Source organism: Poecilia formosa, unplaced genomic scaffold (genome assembly GCF_000485575.1).
Source record: "Poecilia formosa unplaced genomic scaffold, Poecilia_formosa-5.1.2 Scaffold3, whole genome shotgun sequence".
NCBI lineage: Eukaryota > Metazoa > Chordata > Actinopteri > Cyprinodontiformes > Poeciliidae > Poecilia > Poecilia formosa.
Genome location: NW_006799942.1, coordinates 6,765,656 through 6,785,742, shown reverse-complemented (window position 1 = coordinate 6,785,742; position 20,087 = coordinate 6,765,656). Strand labels below are relative to the sequence as shown.

Below are 20,087 nucleotides of genomic sequence, written 5' to 3'. Positions count from 1 at the left end.
TCCAGTTGTGGAGCGCTGACCAGGGGTCGGACAAATTCTTGGGAGAAGTATTACTGCCAGGGATGCCTGATGACAACTCTTCCCGTTGGTATTGGCTGAAGAATAAAGGCAGTAAGAAGGCAGACAATATGCCCAGCATAATCGCCCTGAGGCTCGTCACTTCAAACGAGCTGACAGCCTTGTAATGAGACGGCGCCTTCATCAATATTTAAAACATACAGGATCTTTGTGTGTCAGTGAACCAAAACAGCTCAAGCACTGTCCATGTTGAGTTAATTTTTAGAAAGTTAGAAGGAAACAAGATGCTTCTGACCAGATTTTGGGTAAATCTTTGATTTCTTATTATTCTTATTGAACTTGGGGGACCTACCTTTTAATATTGGAGCAAGATTTAGAGAAACTGTTTGTAACCCACAAGACAGGTTACTTTAAATACCTTTAATAGTAGATGGCAAGTTAATTTACTTTACTTTTCTCATCCCTACAGTAGTGTAGTGTAAGTTGGGTTTGGTCTGATGATTCTATTTTCGGTTGGGGTTAGGTTTGGTGTGTAGAGCAGAGCGCACACTGTGTATATAAAAAAGTTGGATTTTACCTTGGCCACCTTTTTTGGTTCCCCACCAAAATTTTGTGGTTTTTTAAAAATAAAATTAATAAAAGAAATAACCCAGTCTTTTTGATTTCTGTCAAATGTTCTTTCAAAGTTTGTTTAGTCTTTCCAATGTGTCTGTGAAATATTTTTTAATGTTTCAGGGCTGGTGACCAGTCGGGTCACCATCTACCGGTTCACTCGGTTCTCTGGGCTGGGGCTCGCCATCCAAGTTCTTGTGGGGGTGATCTTGATGTCTCTGGGCACGATGCTTCAAAAGTGCACCATAAAAAAAAAAAACCTGACCTGGAAGAAGGTCAAAGTAAAGTATCTTAAAATTTAGGATGCTAATATCAACAAAGCTTAAGCAACAATTCAAATTTCAATCTAAAAGTGCCAAAGTACATCTATAAGACTAAATCTAACATTCAAAATGTGGATTAGAAACCCGCATTAGCTCTGCCCTACAGAGAACAGAAAGTTCCTAAGTAATAAGAGCACATTACAGTACCATGACATTAATGTCGAAATATTAAAACATGTACTAATAGAAAAAGAAGTAAATTTACATAGGACAAATACAACATACACAATATTAATGATATAAAGTTTACAATACAATTTTATTTTTTATTAAATTTGAACAGTTATTAGGTATTTTAGCCCATTTTTAGCGAATTTACTGGGCCAACGGCTGAGCCCGTGCGATTACTCACCGATGCTTCAATGCTACACAACTACAGGGGAATTTTTCCGGACGTCAGCTGTTAGAACAGAAGCTTTCTGAGATCTAAGAAAAACCACATTCACTATTTTGAATTATTAATTCTGCGATACTATTTTAACATTGTCTTACCAATTTTCAGGATTCTTCGTAGAATTTAACACAATCTTACAGGGGATTTACGGAACAACCGTCAGCTCTCAGCTCTCAAGGGAGTTGTTACACGCAATCTGAGCTAAATCTCAGCGCTGCAGTTGAAGGGGCGGGACAATCAACCTGATTGGCTGATGTGAAATCTGACTGTGCCAGTTATTGATTGTTTAATCTGTCACTAAAAGCAATCACTAAAGGGATATTTCACAGGTTTTAAAGATTTTTAGCACTTTTTTAAATCAATATTTATGAACATATTTACAAACATATTCTTTTTTATACTTTATTACTCTTTAACCTCGTTGTAGAATAAGATCTTAAATCAACATCAATTAATTTTTTACTTGTGTTTTTAACACTGGTTTACATGTTAGTTTACAAATCTGGAACAAACTTAGAAAATGCCACCTTCTATAGAATCAGACATGGAGGATCAACATTTAGCTTTATATTGTGCAAATGCAGAACTCAACCCAGAACAACTGGAATCAACATTTAGTTTTATACTTCACTAATATTACCAAACGTGGAGAACCAACATCTGTTTTTATCAGAACAAGAATCCAGAGAAACACCTGCTAGTATATATAGACGACTTCTTCTTACTCTTATTAAACAGGGGACCTATATGTAGTTTTATACTTTTTAACTTTTGTCTTTTGGTTTTGTTGTTGGTGTTTCCTTCCAATTCAGTGTGAACTGCCTTGTTGCTGAAAATGTGATTTAAAAATTACTTTACCTTCTTTTTATAAACATGTTCTAGTTTGACTGCTATGTATTTTTGTTTTGGGAAAATAATTTCTTCATGAAACTATATTGTAAGCAAAATTGAAGTAACTGTCAGTGACATTAAAACCTGATGCAAATACGCCATTATTAATTAAAAAAATATCCAATCATCGGTTGTGTAGCTTTTACCAACAAAGCAGGCGATGCTTTGTTGGTAAAATTATGCAGGCATGACAACTTAAAAATAAATGTATTCTCCAGACTCTTGTTTTTCCTCATCTTTTTATTTTCAGTCCAGTTCCCAAACTGCAATATTTTGTATTTTTACACTCAAGACACAGCCATGCACGATTCAAAGTTCAAAAAGTCTATTGCTTCAACCACAGTTAAAAATAGTTTATCCAAAACCTCATTTCTCTCCCCCGATTCTTGCTTGTCCTTTTTTTTATTTATTTATTTTCAAAGACAGGGAAAGGTCTGCCGAGGTACGCCGGATAGATCAGCAGTTTTACAAAGCTAGACAGTAATAAGAGTAATAATAATAAAGATAATTTAAAAAGTAACATTTTTTGTCTTTGTTCCATTCTCTTGATACACATTAATAGAGGAATTTTTCACACCACGTGTACAGGTTTACACATTCAGAAGATAGGAATGTACAGGAGCAACCACAGAAAAGAGTGGGAAGGGGTGGACGGGGGGCAGGTGTGGGTGTGGGTGGGCACGTCAGTGGCGTCTCCTGTCCCGAAGTTCACCTTTGTGCTCATAGTTCAGACCTGTACAAGGGTTAGAAAGGCCAAAACGTCCCAGGGCCGGGGAGGTTTTCCAACAGGCCACACGCAGCGACACGGAGGAAGAGGATGAAGAGAAGGTCAGCCGCGCTCGGCCTGGACTGACTGTGTGGGCCTGCACACAGAGAGCCGGGATCAGCGGCTCGCTCCACAGGTGAAGAACTGTCTGCTATAGAGCCTCCTCCCAAAAAAAAAAAAAAAAAAAAAAATCTGAGAGAGGCAGATCCGGGAGTGTGCAGAGACGGCATGTAGGTTGGACTTTCTGTTTTTTGGTTGTTTTTCTGTTGTTTTTTCATTTTTTTCAATTGCCAGGGTGCAGAACATTTATCGGTACCATACGAGTCACCTGAATTATCAGCTTAAGTTACACAGTTCTGAAAAACAGACAGGGAGGGCAGGGGGAGAGGACCTGCCATATTTACATACATACATTTCCTAACAATCCCAGCCTATGCGTTTCGGGAGATAACAGTGTACAGTTTGTTTTCACATGCATGGAATCTGCTGCGTCCTCAGGTCTGTCGCCTCTCCTGCATCTTCTGTACAGAGGAGGTACAATGTTTCTGAGCAGCTACCCTGCACCTCAAAGGTAAGGTGGAAAACAGGAGTGAGGCATCTTTTAGTGCAGATTGAGGCAGCCCCCTATCATCATCATCATCATCATCATCATCACACACACACAAACAGACCCACACACACACGCACACACACACACAGGGGAGCTACAATGCCGGTAAGAAATGTGCATCCACTCGTCATCGGCAGGAACGTCGTCGGTTTTGGTCGTTTATTCACTTCATTCTTTCTGTAGCCACCAACAAGGTTCTGACAGAACTCATGTCCTGCCATAGGTCTGGTTTTTAAAATATGGCCTGGGGCTGGACAATATGATTAAAAATCGTTCTACCATAAGAATGTCATATCAGTTGACATCGATAGTTATTTGTTTTTTGTTTTCGTTATCTGAAATAATGTCAGACTGTTGATGTGACCGTTGCCGTTTCATCCAGTTTCCTCTTGAGCTGTGATTCAGGCTAAACCTGAAACTGCTGCAGCGTCTTACTCAACAGGCTGTTGCTAGGTAACCAAAGAGCAGTGAACTAGCTCATGCCACAAATTTTGTTTAGTTGGCCCTGAGAGGATGAGAGGCTAAAGCCTTTCAATCGCCCACATCTCCCAGAATGCTGTGCGGTTCTGGATCAGAGTTCAGTGAAATGATCAACATTTCATCTGATGTACTGATCAAATGTCTATCGCCATATATTGTTATTGATTTATTGCTCAGCCCTAGCAAATTTCTGCAAGGTCCCCATCAGAAACATTCAGGTAGGTTAATGTTAACCTATTTTATTTATTTCAAAACCAGTTTCATGTGTACATGGGACCTTTGTGCTGTTGGAACAAGTCTCCAGTAAATCAGCTGGTGTCACTGAACTCTCTATGCCAGTTTTACATGAACACAGACTGAGAGGACTCCATTTGAACACTAAAATGGGTTTGGAACAAACAAATAAAACTGATCAACATTAAGCTTAAGGAAACACAACCCCATAGTCTCTGGTTTTAAAGACTTGCTCCCAATTAGAAAATAACAGACTATACTCAAAAGCAGAGTCTATGTTTTAAATGAAGTCTCTCAGTTCTGCTCAGAAAAGTGATCAATTATCCAGCCAGGATTATGTCAGAAGTTCGTTGGTGGCTATAAAAAGTGTGAAGCAAGAACAGTTAACTTGTTCCAAAGCCCGATATTAACACATTAACGTTGAGGATGAGTTCATGCGTGTTTCTCACGGCATTGTACGTGGAGGAATGCCGGAGGAAGCTAGTGAATGCAACCACGGACGGATGAACTTTGTACTGGAATGAGTTTAACCTCTAAACCAGATACGAGAGGAATGGGTACAATCATAGGAACGGCACTCCTTAATTAGCTCAACGGATAACGCTCACCTGTCAAATCTGTCACGTATTTGAAAACTAACAACAAAATGTAACGACCTTATGAGAAACAAGTCAAAATACAAGACACATTTAAAAAAACAAAAAAACAACTAAAGCCTGGACGAGGAGCAGCTTGGATTTTATGTGAGAAGGACGTGAAGTTTTTCACCTGACCAGGTCGCCTCTAACATCAACATTCAGAAGGAAAATTAAGATTACAATAAAAAGACATTTTGTTGTTTTTGTAAATGAGACGCATTTCTCCTGGATTTCATCTTTTGCTCACGGTTTAAGGTTTAAATGAGAAGCATGGACTTCAGATTGAATTCAGGATTATTATCTTCATTCATTGCTTTTCTTCTAATTTATGGAAACCATATCACATGTTCCACAGTGCTTTGAAAAAGTATTCAAACTTACTGAATCTGTTTTCATATTTGGTCATTTTATAACCACAAACTCCATGTTACAAATACAACATTGTAGAGCGTGATTGTGGCAGTGGAAGGAAAACAATGCACAGCTTACAATTAAAAAAATATTAAAGGTGTAATCAATTTTAGGATCCTACATAAAATCAAGGAGCCCAACTACTAAGATATGATAATCCAGCTGGACTAAAATGAAAAGGAAATCGATAAGAAGCCATTTTAGAGAGACATGGAGCTAAAAACAGGACAATCCAGGAAGTAAATCTGCTAAATGGCACCGATCATTTTCCTTCAACTTCACAATTATGAATCATAAATAAAGTCCAAATTCAAAACACAAAGCTGATGTTTGCAACATGACAAAATGTGGAAAGGCTTTTGTATCGCACTGTCTGAAAAAAAAAAAAAAACAAACAAAAAAAACATTAATGATAAAAATTTTGGAGTAATATTGTTTCAAATGATAGTTTGTGTCAGAAGGTTTCAGAAATTATATTATAAATAATGAAGACTCTATATATTCAAGAAGTAATTTAAAATAAACCAAATTTAAAAATTAAATTGAATTTATGTCCAGTGATTAAAAAAAATAATAATTGAACAAGAGGTTGAGCACAAATCATATAAAAGAACTGCAGAAATTGATTTCGGAAAAGGTATTTAAAGCTTTCGCAAGTCATGAAAAAATCATTCCTGAATCTCTTTTCCTCTTCCGGCAGTTGCATTCCTACATTCATTCACACATGTCAACACACGAAACACAGCAGAATCACGCCACAGCAGAGGAGGCGATCTGCAGAGGGTCAGCGGTGCTTCTTCACAGAACCACGGTCATGCAGGCTGACGTCGGGTCCAAACCGAGACGGAAGGAAGCCGATCCTGACCCGGGATGGGGAAGAAATCTTTGTTTCTCCGTTTCGCTGCTGCAGCAGTTTTTTATTTTCACTCTTGAGAATGAGCACCTTTCCTTCTCGCTTTTATCTAAACTATTTTTTCCTTTGCCGCTTAGGGAGCGATTTGTCCCAAAACAAGACATAATGTGAACAGAAGTGCACGGTTTGTTTATACACACACACACACGCTTACACGCACAAACACACACACACACACACACACGCACACGCACACACACGCATGTCTGACATACTTCTGATGGACTGCTCTACATGTACAGTGCTGGAGAAGTAAACACGGAGGCAAGGTCTGTTTTTTCAGCAGCGTGGCCGAGAGGCTGCAAAGCCAGATGTCCGTCCCACAGACGAGGCCTGGAGGACGAGTGGTGGCGGCGGCTGGGGGAGGGGCTTATGTCCTTGTGCTGTCACTGTCAGTCACACAAACCCGCTCTGTTCACCCAAACCCCTGCTGTCATGAAGCAACGCGTCAGCGGCAGCGCTCCGGCCTTGGGCTTGGACAGGGAGCCCCGCCCTCAGCGACTGCTGTTCTTTATGGCTTCCTTAGCAGCTACAATCAGAGGCGTCAGGCTGGAAAGAGGCTTCGCCAGCTTGAGGAAGGAATGCTGCAGGCACAAAGGAGGAGATGAGAGCATGGACAGGAGAGATTCTGTCAACTTGTGGTTAAGATTGTGAGGATCAGGTGACACGTGTGCACAGATGGAAAATACATCTAATATGTAGCTCTATAAAAAATTAGGAGACCACTTAAAATGATCACTTTTACTCTGTATAGGTTTATGTTTGAATAAAATGAACATTGTTCTTTTGTTCTATGAATTACTGACAACATGTCTCTGAAGTTCCAAGCAAAAATGTTGTTTTTATATGCAGAAAATGAGAAATTGTCTCAATAACGAAAGCGATCCAGTGCTTTCAGACCTTAAATAACGCAAAGAAAACAAGTTTAAATTCATTTAGGAACAACAATACGAATGTTTTCATTCAGGAAGAGTTCAGAAATCAATATTTGGAGGAAAATAACCAGGAGGTTTTCAATGGGGTTCAGTTCAGTGGACTGAGCTGAATAATTCAATCTTAACTTTTGAGGAAATCAGGACAACTTCAGGTTGTTCCTTACAATCTAATTAAATCTCTTCTCACACCAGCAGGATAAATCTGACTTTGAACCGCAAAAACAGAACTTCTTACCAATTAGTTTTGGTTTAGTTTTTAGCACAAATTTCTTAAGACACTTAAAATAAAGAAAACTTGCATGCACGTCACTTTTCAGCAAGAAATAGGAGCTTATGTCCAGGCAATAATTCGTAATGTTGATGAATATTTATAAGTGAAATACCTCCCATATTATAACTGCAAAAAGAAAATACCCAGAATTTGCTTAATCTTCCAAAATGTTTGTGGCGGAATATTTTATGGTCTGTTGAAACCAAATAGACCCAAATATTTGGGACAAAAACTGCCATGAAGTTTTAATTTTTATTATTTGTCTTGGACATTCACCTGCAGCAGCTCCTTGGCAGAGCCTCTGCGGTCCACATCCATCTCCAGACAGCGGTTGAGGAAATCTCTGAACACCGATGAGAGCCTTTCAGGGTTCTGCAGCTCTGGAGTACCGTTGGTTGCTATCAGGTAAAGTGCCTGCAGTCAAACATAATGACACTTTTAAAATGTAAGTCCAAATATCTTGAAAACATTAAATCAACACGTTTTTCAGAAAAAAAAGTCTAAACATTGCCTTGAAGTTTATCCACCAAACAACATTAATCTCCATTTTTTTCTGTGTAAATATTTCTTCTGCTCTATTAATAAAGATCAAATAATCTGTATCAAAAAAAGTTTGTGATGATCATACAGCGTTATGTTATAGTAAGAAGCAAAAGGGATTTTTTTTAACATCCGAGTTAACATCTATGTTAGATATGCAAGCTAACCAATACCAACATCAAAATTTGATTATAATATCTGATGTTTAGTTGCCTGATGTACTTTATAAGGTGAAGTGGCTGCAGCCCAAAAACAAATTTCCCCTGTGGGACAGTAAAATAACTTATCCTCTGCTTTCAGTTGAACTTTTTAACACTAAACTTCCCTCTTATCAAAACTTTATGCGATAGGCCAACACAAAATGCTACAAAATTGTGGACAGGAAATGATGCATGATTTTCAGAAGTTTTAATTTTGGAACAGAAAACTGAAAAGTGTGGTGTGCATTTATATAAAGCAACCATAAATTGATACCTGTAGCTCTGGCTGTTTGTTACAAGCTGTTGCTTAGCAAAAAAAAAAAACTCTTTAGAGCTTTAAACAAGTTTTGTTTTTCCAGGATTGTAATTAACGCCATCCTTCTTCCCACAGCATAATGCTGCAACCACCATGTTTCACCTTCGTGTAATTGGCAGTAAGTATTCCTTCATAGTGTTTTGACTCAAAAGTTTACCACCTTCCATGTTTACTGTGTCCCACACATCGCTTGGACTAGGACTACTTATGGCCCACTCATAAAAAAATGCATCATTTTCTTTTTTCTTTACAATTATCCAAACCTCTACTGGATGTTAGAAGAAAAAAAACAACAAAATACAGCAGAGTTCATACTTGCGACAGAATGTTTTCGAGGCATTGTATTGGTGCAGCTGATGCAGAATCAGTTTGCACCCAACGATGGGAAAAAAAAAACAACCTTTTCCTGGGCTGCATTTACCCTGAGTGGATTCTCGTTCAGATAAGGTGGCTCTCCCTCCACCATTTCTATCGCCATGATTCCCAGAGACCAGATGTCCACTTTTGGTCCGTAAGCCTTTCGGGTCACCACCTCCGGTGCCATCCAGTACGGTGTTCCCACCATCGTGCTGCGCTTGTTCTGCTCCGGAGTGATCTGGGCGCAGAAACCAAAGTCGGCTGCAGAGGAAGGCAGAGGAACGTCATTTAGCTGATTACTCTGTCTCTACAAAATGTAACTTTTTGGTACCAGTCTTTAAACAGGACTTACTGAGCTTCACAGATCCATCCATCCCCAAGAGGATGTTGTCACTTTTTATGTCTCTGTGGATGACCTGGTTGGAGTGTAGGAAGTCCAAAGCTTGGAGACACTATGAGGACAAAAGTAGAGGCACATGCATTCAGCATCCATGTTCCTAGAAGCAAATTTGAGAGGTCTCTCTCTCTCCTCCTGACTTTCATTGGGCGACGCCGTGGTTGTTCAAACCTGGTTTCTTACCTCTCTGCAGACGGCGGCGATCTGGCCCTCATCCATACAGGTCTCAGTCACAACATCCGTCAGCGAGCCTCCGGCCAAATACTCCATCACCACCCACAACTCGTCTCCTACCAGGTAGCTGGAGGACGCAGAGAACAGGAAAGGGACGGATCTTTCCTTCAACAATAAGCCTCATCACTTTGACAAACCACTTGTAAAAACACGTTATAGGTCTACGTAGTTTTTACTGAGCAAAGACGTGACCACAACAGAAAGGTTGACGAGAAAATGGACAGCTTCAACTGTTGCAGCGTTCCTGCTGCTTTGAAACACTAGGTGGCGGTGTTTCACCTGAATACGAGTTCAGCCTACTCATAAAAGGAGAGAGAAGGGAATCTGTAGAAGTAGGACAAAATCCCATAAAAAGGAGGATCAGACGATTCCTCAATGTCACTACAGTACAAACTGAATCATGTTAACTTAGTCCATAGAGGCCAAGTTAAATGTTTAGGTTTTATAAATGTCAATTTATAAAACCTAAACTGAATATTCTTAAATAAGCCTCATTGATTTTTTTTCTCTTTATATGAAAGAAACCGAAAATCTTTGAATTTGAATTCCCTGTTTGACAAAATATCCCTAAACTTTTGTCGTACGGGGAACGCACATTTACGGTTTCCTTGACAACAGCAAAACGTTTACATTTTAGAAACAAGGTTCTGGTTTTCAAACGACTAACCTGTCCAGGTAGTTCACTATGTTGGAGTTTTTGTTTTCCCTCATCACCAAGATCTCGTTGATGATCAGCTCCTTCTTGGGTTGTTGCTGCAGGTTCATCTGCTTGATGGCCACCTGATACCACAGATATTTACAGGTATTTACGTAGGTAAAGATTAGCAGGAGAAATTAGCAGAGAAGAACATTATATTTTACCTCTTGACCGGTTGCTATGTCGATGGCAGTGTAGACCGTGCCAGACGCTCTGAAGAAACAAAACAGCAGAATTAAAAGAGAAATATACAACATTAAAACAAACAAACAAAATTACTTTTTAAACCTAAAAAATACTGTTATTTGGAGAAAGATCTATTTATTACATTTGAACATTTCTGTTTTTTAGAAGCTGGCACATGCAACTAGAGTTAGAAATTAAAGTAAGACTTAAAAAAGTTAATCTGACTGCAATAAAATTAGATTTTGCAGCATGAATCAAAATATCTTCAGCTAAAACTAAGTTGGTACAAAACTATGGATTACAGCAGAAACTCAAATAATTAATATTTCCAAATTCTTCATCAACACAGTATTTTTTCACCACAAACGTTTAGATTTGCTTTGTGAAGTTTTATGTTCTATTTTTTTACAGGTAGAATTGTCTTTCGCTGATGTCAACTGCTAGCTATTCGAGGCATGTCTCAGTCAACTGTGCATATCTACAAACTTACATTTCTTCCACTTCTTTCTTTCGAAACAGCTCGATATCAGTCAGATTCAAGTCTTGCCACAGATTCTGAGTTGAACTAAGGTCTGGACTTTGACACGGCTGTTCTAACTATTTGGATCTTTGTGTTCTGCTGAACGCTGAACCTCTGCCCCGATCCTCTGTAGGCACTAGCCGCTTTTCTTCCAGGATCACTTTTTATTTTATCTCAGTACTGATTTAAAACAGTTTTTGCACATTTCAAATGTTCATTTAAAGCTCTGTAGACGATCAACAAAATTTAAAGTTCTAGCCTTTATGAAAAGGGAACCAGCACTCTGGTGTGATCGAGCTTACTGTTGTTCTTCAAGAATCTGGCAGCAACATTTTGGATGAGCTCCGACTGCCTATTTATCTTCACTGACCTGTACTCTTCTTCAAAAAGTTAATGTACTGAAAACTAAAGTTTGTACCAGATCTCGTGTTTCCCGTTTAGTCAGGAAAGCCTTCATTTTGACAATCTGGCTGTGGACTGATTTACCGCTGAACCTTATTTGGTGTTTACAGTTCAGGTCTGAGTACAGAAGCATCTTAGAAATTAAACCACATATTCTCTTTCCTCTCATCTCTCAATTATGAACTGCTTTGTCTAAAAAATAAAATTCTAATAGAATACATTGATGTTTGCGTCTGTAAAATGTAAAATTTCAAGGGGTATGAATGAAGTTAAGTCTCCATTTAACTCCCAGTTAAAAGACTTCTTCTGCTGATTCTTCCTCTTTCTCCTCTGTCACAGGGCTAGGAATTATGAAGCAAGAGTTTCTGGTGGTAATAAATTCAAGATAAGAGAGCAGAGAGTAAACAGACAACTACCCACTCTTCAGCTATCCACTTGATCAAATATGGAAATGTTGATCATGTTGTGAAGATTACAACCAGTGCATGTTTTTATCTGTTCAGAGGAGTCCTGAATAAAAAAAGCATTTAAAGATGCAGAGAAAAGTGGAGAGAGGCAGCTAGCTGGTGGAGCTAATCTGTGTCTCCATATTTTTGGGATTCAGTTTTCATTTCCTGTCCACTCACTTTTCTCACAGTTATCCAACCCTAGTCCTCTCTTAGTTCTCTTGCAGAGACTGATGCTTTAAAAAACAAACAAAAAAAAAAACTCATTTTGTTTGTCCGCCATGAAGAGACTCACCCTTGTCCAATTTTCTCGAAGCGTGTGTACTTCTTTTTGGGATCCCCCACGCTGACGATACTCCCTGAGTCAGAGAGAACAGATATATATATAATCATCATCCCGGCTGCATATTCCTGTCTTGATCCCCACAATGGACCCCTGGTGATTCAAGTTGAAGTTATATCACAGGCACAAAACTAATCAAGTACGTCAATACACAGAAATTATTTTCCTTTTCTCATCATGCAAAGCACTTAAGGAGCTTTACATGATAGCCACGTTCATCCAGTCAATCTTAAGAACGCATAAACATTTATACACCAGTGCTTTCATTGTTAAGGAAAACGGGGGAAGCTGGAATCGAACCAACAACCTTCGGATTACAAGACAACTACTGTTGAGTAACTGGCATTTTGTACATATTGACTAAAGAGGATCGCAAAAAAATTACAAACTGACACGAATACTATCAGAGGAAAAATGTGTTGAACAATTTTTATCATCTAAACAAGAATAAATCAAACAAAATGACTCATTATATTTGAAAAAATTCCTCTCTGTCACCAACAAGTTTGTGGCAGGACATCTGACCGCTCTTCTTGGCAGTGAGCACATTCCTAAACTCATTTAAATTGAATGGTTTTCTGGTAAGAACCCGGCTTTCAAGAGCAGTTCACAAATATTTAATAGAGTTGAGTTAAGGGCCAAAGGCTTAGTGCTGGCCTGCTCATCCATTCCAAAACCAGGTTTTATGTATTCTGGGATCATTATCCTCTAGAAACACTTAATTGTGTCCATGTTTCAACCATCTGACTCAAGCTGTTCATCTGTGATGAAAGGAAATTGGTCAGAATGTTTACGGAGAATCCAGGAACCAGTAAGGCTCAAGGCTAATGCATACTGGAACCAGCAGCAAAACCAGTAATCAAAGTTGACACAAACATCGACTGAATAGATACCAAAATTTGGCCTCTGCTTTGAGCTACGAGTCATTTTTACAACAAGCGGTACTGGTGAATTGCACAAATAGAGCTTCGCATTACATCAACAGCTGAACGGTTGAAACTTGTACAACTGCTGTGCCAAATGCAATCCTATTAAAAATGTATACACTATGATTAAAAAAAGCCAGTCCAGAACAATCCAAATGAGCTCCATCAATCCTGGTGAGAACAAATGGCAAACATCCGGCTAGAAACATAAACTGGAAGCTTTTTGATAGCAAAGGGAAATTTATCTAAATATTGGTAGGAGTGCATGTGTATAAATGAAACTGTATGTATAATTTTGAAGACTTTAATCCTTTAATACCCAAGTCTCAAATCTACTCCTGGATATTTTTTGCTTATTTTAATTGTATGCATTTCTTTAAATGTTTTGTGAGTAAATATATATTTGCCAATTTATCCATAACAGCTGGAGCTTTCAATATCTAGCAAGTGATTTTTGCAATTTATCTTCTTTTAAAAGAGCGCCCCTCAGATTAAGTTCACTCCCTTCTACGGCGGGGGTGAAATTACCGTAAAAATCCGATATTGGCTAGAAAGCGAATCGTCTCCCCTTTTAGAAACCTTTGGGATTTTCCAGATAGCGCAACGTGTGGTGGAATTACGGTACTGCAAATTTAACTGGATCGTCGCCCATCAGTTCGGTCTGGAAGGGTTAATCTCATATTTAATGTTTTTGTATGAATACCCTCAATCACACTCCACAATTATAACCGCCAAAGGTTTATATAAAGTAAAGAAAAATATACATTTATTTATTTCTCTCAGATTTGTCTATGTAAGGAGTAATAACCCATTTTGTTGAAGATCTTTAAAGACATACTGAGTCTTTCCAGGATCTCCTCATCTGTCATCTTGGACTTCTTCCTCTGCCGGTCGGTGTGGCGGTACATCGTGTTGGAGGTGTTGTCAGGCTGAACCTGCGACTCTGGTGGAGTTGACTCCTCTTTGACCGGGGCGGGGGGCTTTGGTGGGTCCATGACGGAGCGCGTGTAGATCTGCATCAGAAGAGTCAGAATGTGTTACAGCAGCCGAGTGACCGGACCAACCGGTGGCTCCTGAACTCACAGATTTGGTGTGCTCAGGTCGAGGGGCGATGACCGGGGGCAGCTCGTCCTCGTCGTCCTCGTCTTCATCTTCTTCCTCCTCTTCCTCCTCCTCCTCGTCCTCCTCTTCTGAAACGGGCGGAGCAATCGGGGGTTCTGTTGTTGACGTTTTGGCACCCTGGATGGGGAGAGATGCAAGTCGGAAGAGGTGAATGTAGCATTTAATTAATGCGATATGTCTAGATGCTAACATGCTCCCCAAATGTAACACTGTTTTGATCTGTTACCACCAGGAATAAACGGCCTGCATTCTCCAAACCAGCCATGTTACACGTTCAACATCTGTGTTTTCTTGAGTGAAATGCAAAAATAAAATAAAATGGGTGCTTGTGGGAACCACATTAAATAATTTAATGATTTACATAAACAAATCATCATTAGAGATGCACTGAGATACTGATTGGTGACCACTTTGAACCAATTTTCAAACTCAAAATTCAAATCTTTTTCCTGACAGTGAGTGCAAACTATTAAACACTAACAGTTAGCTGTATATATTATAGTCTGGGGTTTAAAGGAAGACATGTTTTATAATTGAGCATTATTATAAGACATGTCTAAAACTCATGTTGAAGGAGAGATTATAGTTGTTTCCCAGCAGCCGTGGTTCACCGTTTGTAACAAACACCTTGACTAAAGCCAAGCTTTCCATGTATCAACATAAAAATAAACTATCCGTCATCGATTGGCACTGAATCATTGGATTAAGACTGTTCTTTAAATATGTTTCTATTTTAACTCAAAAGTTAAAATTTCCAAATTCGTGTTGGAAAAATAAAGATAAAATCGAGTTTTAAATGCTACAATTAGGGAGCGTCTCATCAATCACAGCCTTGTCATCCAATATGGTTTTCTATCGTATAAAACTTCATGATACCCAAAATAATAAAAATAAAAAGAAACTCTTCATCAGCGTTTTCATTTTGACAATTTCGACCGCACCAAATCAATAGCTGGTTCTACACAACCTCATTTAGTTTAATTGTAGCTGTAGAGTTTCAAGGTTTATGATCTTTTATTGTTAGTTTCTAATGCTAATCGTAGTTAGCCTGGTCAGTGTACAAATCAGTCAGTAAATTACAACTGGAAAATTACAAAATTAAGTAAATTACAACTTGAAATGGGTTGAACATCTGCTAAACGAGGCAATGCACACGTCGTCACACATGCTTGTTTTTGAGTCACTGTTCAATACTGGGAATTATTTTGTTTTGAGGACTCATCTCATTGGCAGCTCCAGTGCCACCAGCAGGTAGCAGTGGTAAAGCAGCTTGAGAACGATTCCTCTGGAAGATGCTTTTAGAGATCGCTGTTTGTGTAATGCTACCCATAATAACCTCACTAATCTCTACCATAGAGTCAAAACCTAGTTTAAAATTTAAACTTTAACCATTTTGTCTTCATGGCCGCTCTCTCCCACAAATGTTATGATCTTGTTTCTTTTTCGTAGATAAATATTGAAACGTTAAACGGTCGTCAGAAATCGGCCACGAATTTTAGATCGGTGCATCTCTAATTATCATTCAACAAAAGTATTCAAAAATTAAATAAAAATTTAAAAAAAGAGATCATCGAGATCAAAACGTATTTGAGGTAAAGTCAGGGAAAAGTCATGTTTTTGGCACGAAGAGCATTTATGATTCAAGAACTAAAAGGGAAAGTGAGGTTGCATTCAGTGCATTTCTCTGTGGGCTCTGGTAAGGTGTGCCATGAACCAGTGATAGGGATGAATTTTTAAGAAGCAAGGTGTTGCATCTTTTACAGAGCTGTGAGTTCTGACATACTTCAACCCGGTGGTGGTGGGCAGCATCTAGATGAGCCGCAGACACACTGTTGGTTCCTTTTAATTAGTCTGATTAATCAGGCATATTTAACACGCCGAATGCGCTGCCATTTTCTCCTTCTTCTTCTTCTTCTTCCATCCAAGAACATTATTTGCCTTGGATCATCTTCCTCTTATGGAATGGAAACACTTCATCCGCTCTCGTCATGCATTAATGAAAGCGGTGCAGCTTAGTTCTGGTGATTAAAAGCAAAGTCCCAGTCCTTCATTGAGACAGACTGGGCCTCTGACTCGCTTCGAGGAAGACCGGGCCAAGACTGCAGTGCAGAGAGGAGTGCTCGGTGCATGTGTGTGTGTGTGCTCCTTTTTTATTGGGAGCCATGCAGTAATGTCTAAAATGGTGATGAGTTCACAGGCAGATTATTGGCAATGTGGATTAAATTGCTAAAATATGAGCTCATACATGCAGATAGACAGCCATTACAGTCCTCTGTGGAATATGCGACTGTCCTGCCATTTCAGAGACGGCAAGTCAAAGAAAACCACAAAAAATGATCCCCTTTGTGATGTTTCAGAAGAAAATGAATCTGGTCAAGACATCAAAAGCTACTGGAGCCAATCAAACCCCCATGAAATATCAATACAAATTGATATTTGTACTGCAAAAACAGCCGGACGGCTCCGTCAATGTTACGCCGTCAAATAGTTGAATTTAGCTTCACAGCCAATGTAGAGGTACATCAAGAGGAAAGTAATATGGAGGAGTTACCTTGTCAAATAATGCGCTGCAGGTTCTAAGGCTGACAGGAGGCCCAGAAGACAGCAGTCGGTTCTGAATGTGAAGGTTGAAAATGGGAGGATTTACTTAAAACAAACCCATACAGTGAGTGAGACTAGGTGTATAGTATAGAGGAGGAGGCAGGGTGGGGAGCAGAGAGGGCTTCATGTCCACATCATTATCCCCCAACACACAACATGAGGGCAGGACGTGGCGGGAAGAAAATATGCTACCTGCTCAAAACAACATTTCCCTCTCCACTTCAAGATGCGTCAGCAGATGCAGGTGTCGAAATGTTATGTCATCATTTGTTTTGGAAACTGCTAATAAAAATCACTTGAAGGTATGCAGCAGCAGGTTACATCCCAATTATTGGTTCCAGATTGTCATCACACTCATCCTGCTGTCTATATTTTACTGCTCAATGAAGACATTTCATTTAGTCGCAACGATCGCGCTGCTCGTCCTCACTGGGTCTGATTTCTGCCATTCTCGTAGTTAAGTATACCTTCTGGACAGAATGATTCATCTGAATTAACTTTCAAAAAGAAGTCCTGATGTTTGGTGTTGTGAAGGTGTCAGGGATTTTTCGTTTCTATGTTTAGCAGTTCAAAACAGGTATAGTGGATCTTTTCCCATTTACCTTCTCGTATTTAAAACATAGCTAAAGTATGTTTTAACAGAATTTCTTTCTATGGATGGCGGTATTTTTAAACATTTTTACAGGGTACATAATCATATAAGCCAACATGTACTTCAAGATATCTGTACACTGCTTTGCAAAAGTATTCAGGCTCCCACTTAGCAGTGCTTTGCAGAACCGTCTTACACTGGAATTACTTTAGGACTCTCTGCTTCATGTGGGTCAAATAAAGGCCATATGAGAATATTAGAAAGCTGGAGTTTTTCATAGGTCGTCTCTAAAATGAGACATTAAAACTGGCAGCACCTCTGTTTCTCTAATTTTTTAGCCTTTTCATTAAAAGTAGTGAAAATCAAACTTGAGTGAAGCTAATATCTCACAGCAACCAACAGAGAGCATGAGCAGACACCAAGCACAAAGCTCAAATTTTAAATATGCTAAAATGAAATAAAAGCTTTGGTGTAACCAAATCTTGGACTTCCCTGTAACGCAAAGTGTAATGTTGCATTCATTTCACTCTGAAATCTCATATTATGACAATGTCATAGTAAAGAGTTAATGCACAGCAGAACGCTGTATTAGTTGGTAAGTTAATGCAAAATGCACATCAGTTTGTCACATCCACCTGCAGCTGACCATCAGCAGTGTGATAAGGGCCTGCTGTCTGTCTTTGGTGATCATTTTCTTTACATTAGCTCAGGATTTCAGTGACAATGAAGCCAATAGCTGAGTCACCTCTCGATGCTGCCAAACACTGAACTGCATTTGAAAGCTTTCCTCCCTGACTGACCGCCACACCCTTTTACCCTTCACTGGCCTTGCATGAAGAGATCCCAGTGGATTTTCCCCTGGGGCAGTATATTCTGCTTCTTCCTCTTCTTCCTCACCCAGTGAATGCAGGCTGGGCTATTCAAAGCATAGATAACTGAGGTCAACACAGCAGGAATCTCTCTACATGCAGCTGAGCCTCCAGTGACGCTTTTGTCTATGTTCGTTTTGAATTTGGGAGTGGATCGGGGAGGGGGAAAAAAAGCAATAGGCAGCACACCTCTCTCTGCAGTCACTTATTTTTCTGCCGTAGTTGCAAAATTGTTTGGCGTGAGTGCAAAATGAAGAGAACTGTGCCATATATTCAGGGAAGAAAGCCCCTAGAAGGGAACACACAGAAATCTGTGTGAAAGGGATTCATCTTAAGGTGTGTTTTGCAGAAATTCCCCAGAAAATGACAGTGAAAGAAAAGTGAGAAATGACATATAAAATCATTTGTTGGAACTTACCTGGTAAAGTTGTATTTACAATGAGATATTTTATCACTTACATCATGATATATATATTTTTTAATTCTGCATTCACAAATTTGAAATCATACATATTACTGAGTCTGGGTAAGAAAACCCAACACCAACCAAAGTAGAGTTAGGTACACAAAAACTCACCAGAGTGTTTGCTGCAATGTATCCATGCGCTGTTTTGTCTAAAATGAAATAAAAATCACAAAAATATTTTTGCATTCTGTATCATTTTAATCTGAAATACTTTTCTGCAACGTTGGTTTTTGGTGTTTTATTACCTCCCGAGGTGAAGCTCATGTATTTCTGGTTGTTGACGGTCTCTTTGGAGTCGTAGAACTTCAGCACGTCGATCACAGCTTGTGGATTCTTCTTCTGCTCCAGCTTGGTGATGTTTGAGGTCTGTAGGAGCCGAGCCCACTGCTCTGGGATTCCCTGAAGGGGTCACGCGTTGACAGAGGAATATAAGTCAATGTGTTGCAGTACGTGCGACCTTCCTCCCGTCCAAAAAGTTCCACCTTAACCCAAAGTTGTCTATTAAAGCTTATTTATGCTTTCTTTACTGTAAGTCCACAAATTTCTAACATTCTCAGGCGTCATTGCCTGCGTTTTAAATTTCCGTGGCTGCCACTGAAGGGTAGCTCTAAGTTTCTGGATTCAGAGGAAAATAGCAAACATGGAAACTTTAGAGGAAATCTCAATCATGTACATTCCTGAAAAACAGGCAAAGAGGCAGAGGCAACTCTTTAAACAGCTATTTTTATCACCTTCGTTGTTCCTTTCACTGATCACACATGAACTCTACTGAGCTACACTGCCCCCATGAGTATCGGAGGTATTACTTCACTTGTTCCCGATATCTGTGCATTAGGCTGTTTTTTTGTTGTTGTTTTTTTTACAAGGGAGCTCTTTGAGATGTTGACTTAAAATACATCCAATGATGCCTCAAATGATTTTAACGAACGTTAGTGTGTGTAGACTTCTTAATTAAAAAATGTTTCTTATTATCTTGGTATTTAGCACATGCAAACTGTAAATGTTGAGCGTTGAAACGTTGAACGAAGTTCAACATTTACCGCTCCGGGTCACTTTGAATTTTTATGGCCTATTTACAGTAGACATGTAGAAGAGTTTTATATATTTTTGGAATTGTGTCTTCTTATGTATTTTAATCCATTTGGGAATCCAGTTTTTTTAGTGCGGGTTAATGTCATTTACCAGTGTCTCATCACACTCTCTGCACAGTTTTACACTTAAAGCTTAATCTCTGCTGAAAATAGCCACTGCTATATAACTGGTGTCAGAAGGGGCTCAGGAAAAATGATACTCGGATAGCGATCCAGGGACGAATCAACAGTATTTCACTCTGTTCTCTTGGAAAAGCATGAAATGAGCTTAAGTGAGTGTTCAGTT

At 39.2% G+C, this 20,087-nt stretch overlaps 2 protein-coding genes and 2 long non-coding RNA genes across 6 annotated transcripts in view; 2 read left to right on the top strand and 2 right to left on the bottom strand.

Moving 5' to 3' along the window:
• Positions 1–465, top strand: part of LOC103142245 (calpain-5-like) — a 9,016-nt gene extending 8,551 nt beyond the window's left edge. The window contains exon 13 of the mRNA XM_016674410.1: positions 6–465. Coding sequence (XP_016529896.1) covers positions 6–185 — 180 coding nt within the window. The 3' untranslated portion in view covers positions 186–465. The remainder of the gene's footprint in view (positions 1–5) is intronic.
• LOC107836892 (uncharacterized) overlaps positions 1–5,026 on the top strand; it is a 17,584-nt gene extending 12,558 nt beyond the window's left edge. The window contains exon 2 of the long non-coding RNA XR_001662865.1: positions 2,827–5,026. This is a non-coding gene — a long non-coding RNA (uncharacterized LOC107836892). The remainder of the gene's footprint in view (positions 1–2,826) is intronic.
• On the bottom strand, positions 744–2,827 carry LOC107836894 (uncharacterized). Its single transcript, XR_001662866.1, has 3 exons — positions 1,446–2,827; positions 1,306–1,379; positions 744–895 (listed from the first exon to the last, which is right to left on the bottom strand). It is a non-coding gene; the product is annotated as an uncharacterized LOC107836894 (long non-coding RNA).
• Positions 5,027–5,743: 717 nt separating the features above from the next.
• Positions 5,744–20,087, bottom strand: part of LOC103141826 (serine/threonine-protein kinase PAK 3) — a 33,498-nt gene continuing 19,154 nt past the window's right edge. For 2 of the 3 annotated variants that reach the window (XM_007557615.2, XM_007557623.2), the window contains exons 4-16: positions 18,956–19,109; positions 18,822–18,859; positions 16,734–16,796; positions 14,144–14,299; positions 13,899–14,073; positions 12,087–12,150; positions 10,402–10,450; positions 10,208–10,320; positions 9,490–9,607; positions 9,262–9,361; positions 8,974–9,170; positions 7,773–7,910; positions 5,744–6,874 (exon numbers count right to left, since the gene is read on the bottom strand). In XM_007557615.2, coding sequence (XP_007557677.1) covers positions 6,785–6,874; positions 7,773–7,910; positions 8,974–9,170; positions 9,262–9,361; positions 9,490–9,607; positions 10,208–10,320; positions 10,402–10,450; positions 12,087–12,150; positions 13,899–14,073; positions 14,144–14,299; positions 16,734–16,796; positions 18,822–18,859; positions 18,956–19,109 — 1,455 coding nt within the window. In that variant the 3' untranslated portion in view covers positions 5,744–6,784. The remainder of the gene's footprint in view (positions 6,875–7,772; positions 7,911–8,973; positions 9,171–9,261; positions 9,362–9,489; positions 9,608–10,207; positions 10,321–10,401; positions 10,451–12,086; positions 12,151–13,898; positions 14,074–14,143; positions 14,300–16,733; positions 16,797–18,821; positions 18,860–18,955; positions 19,110–20,087) is intronic. The other variant, XM_007557631.2, reaches the window with a different exon arrangement.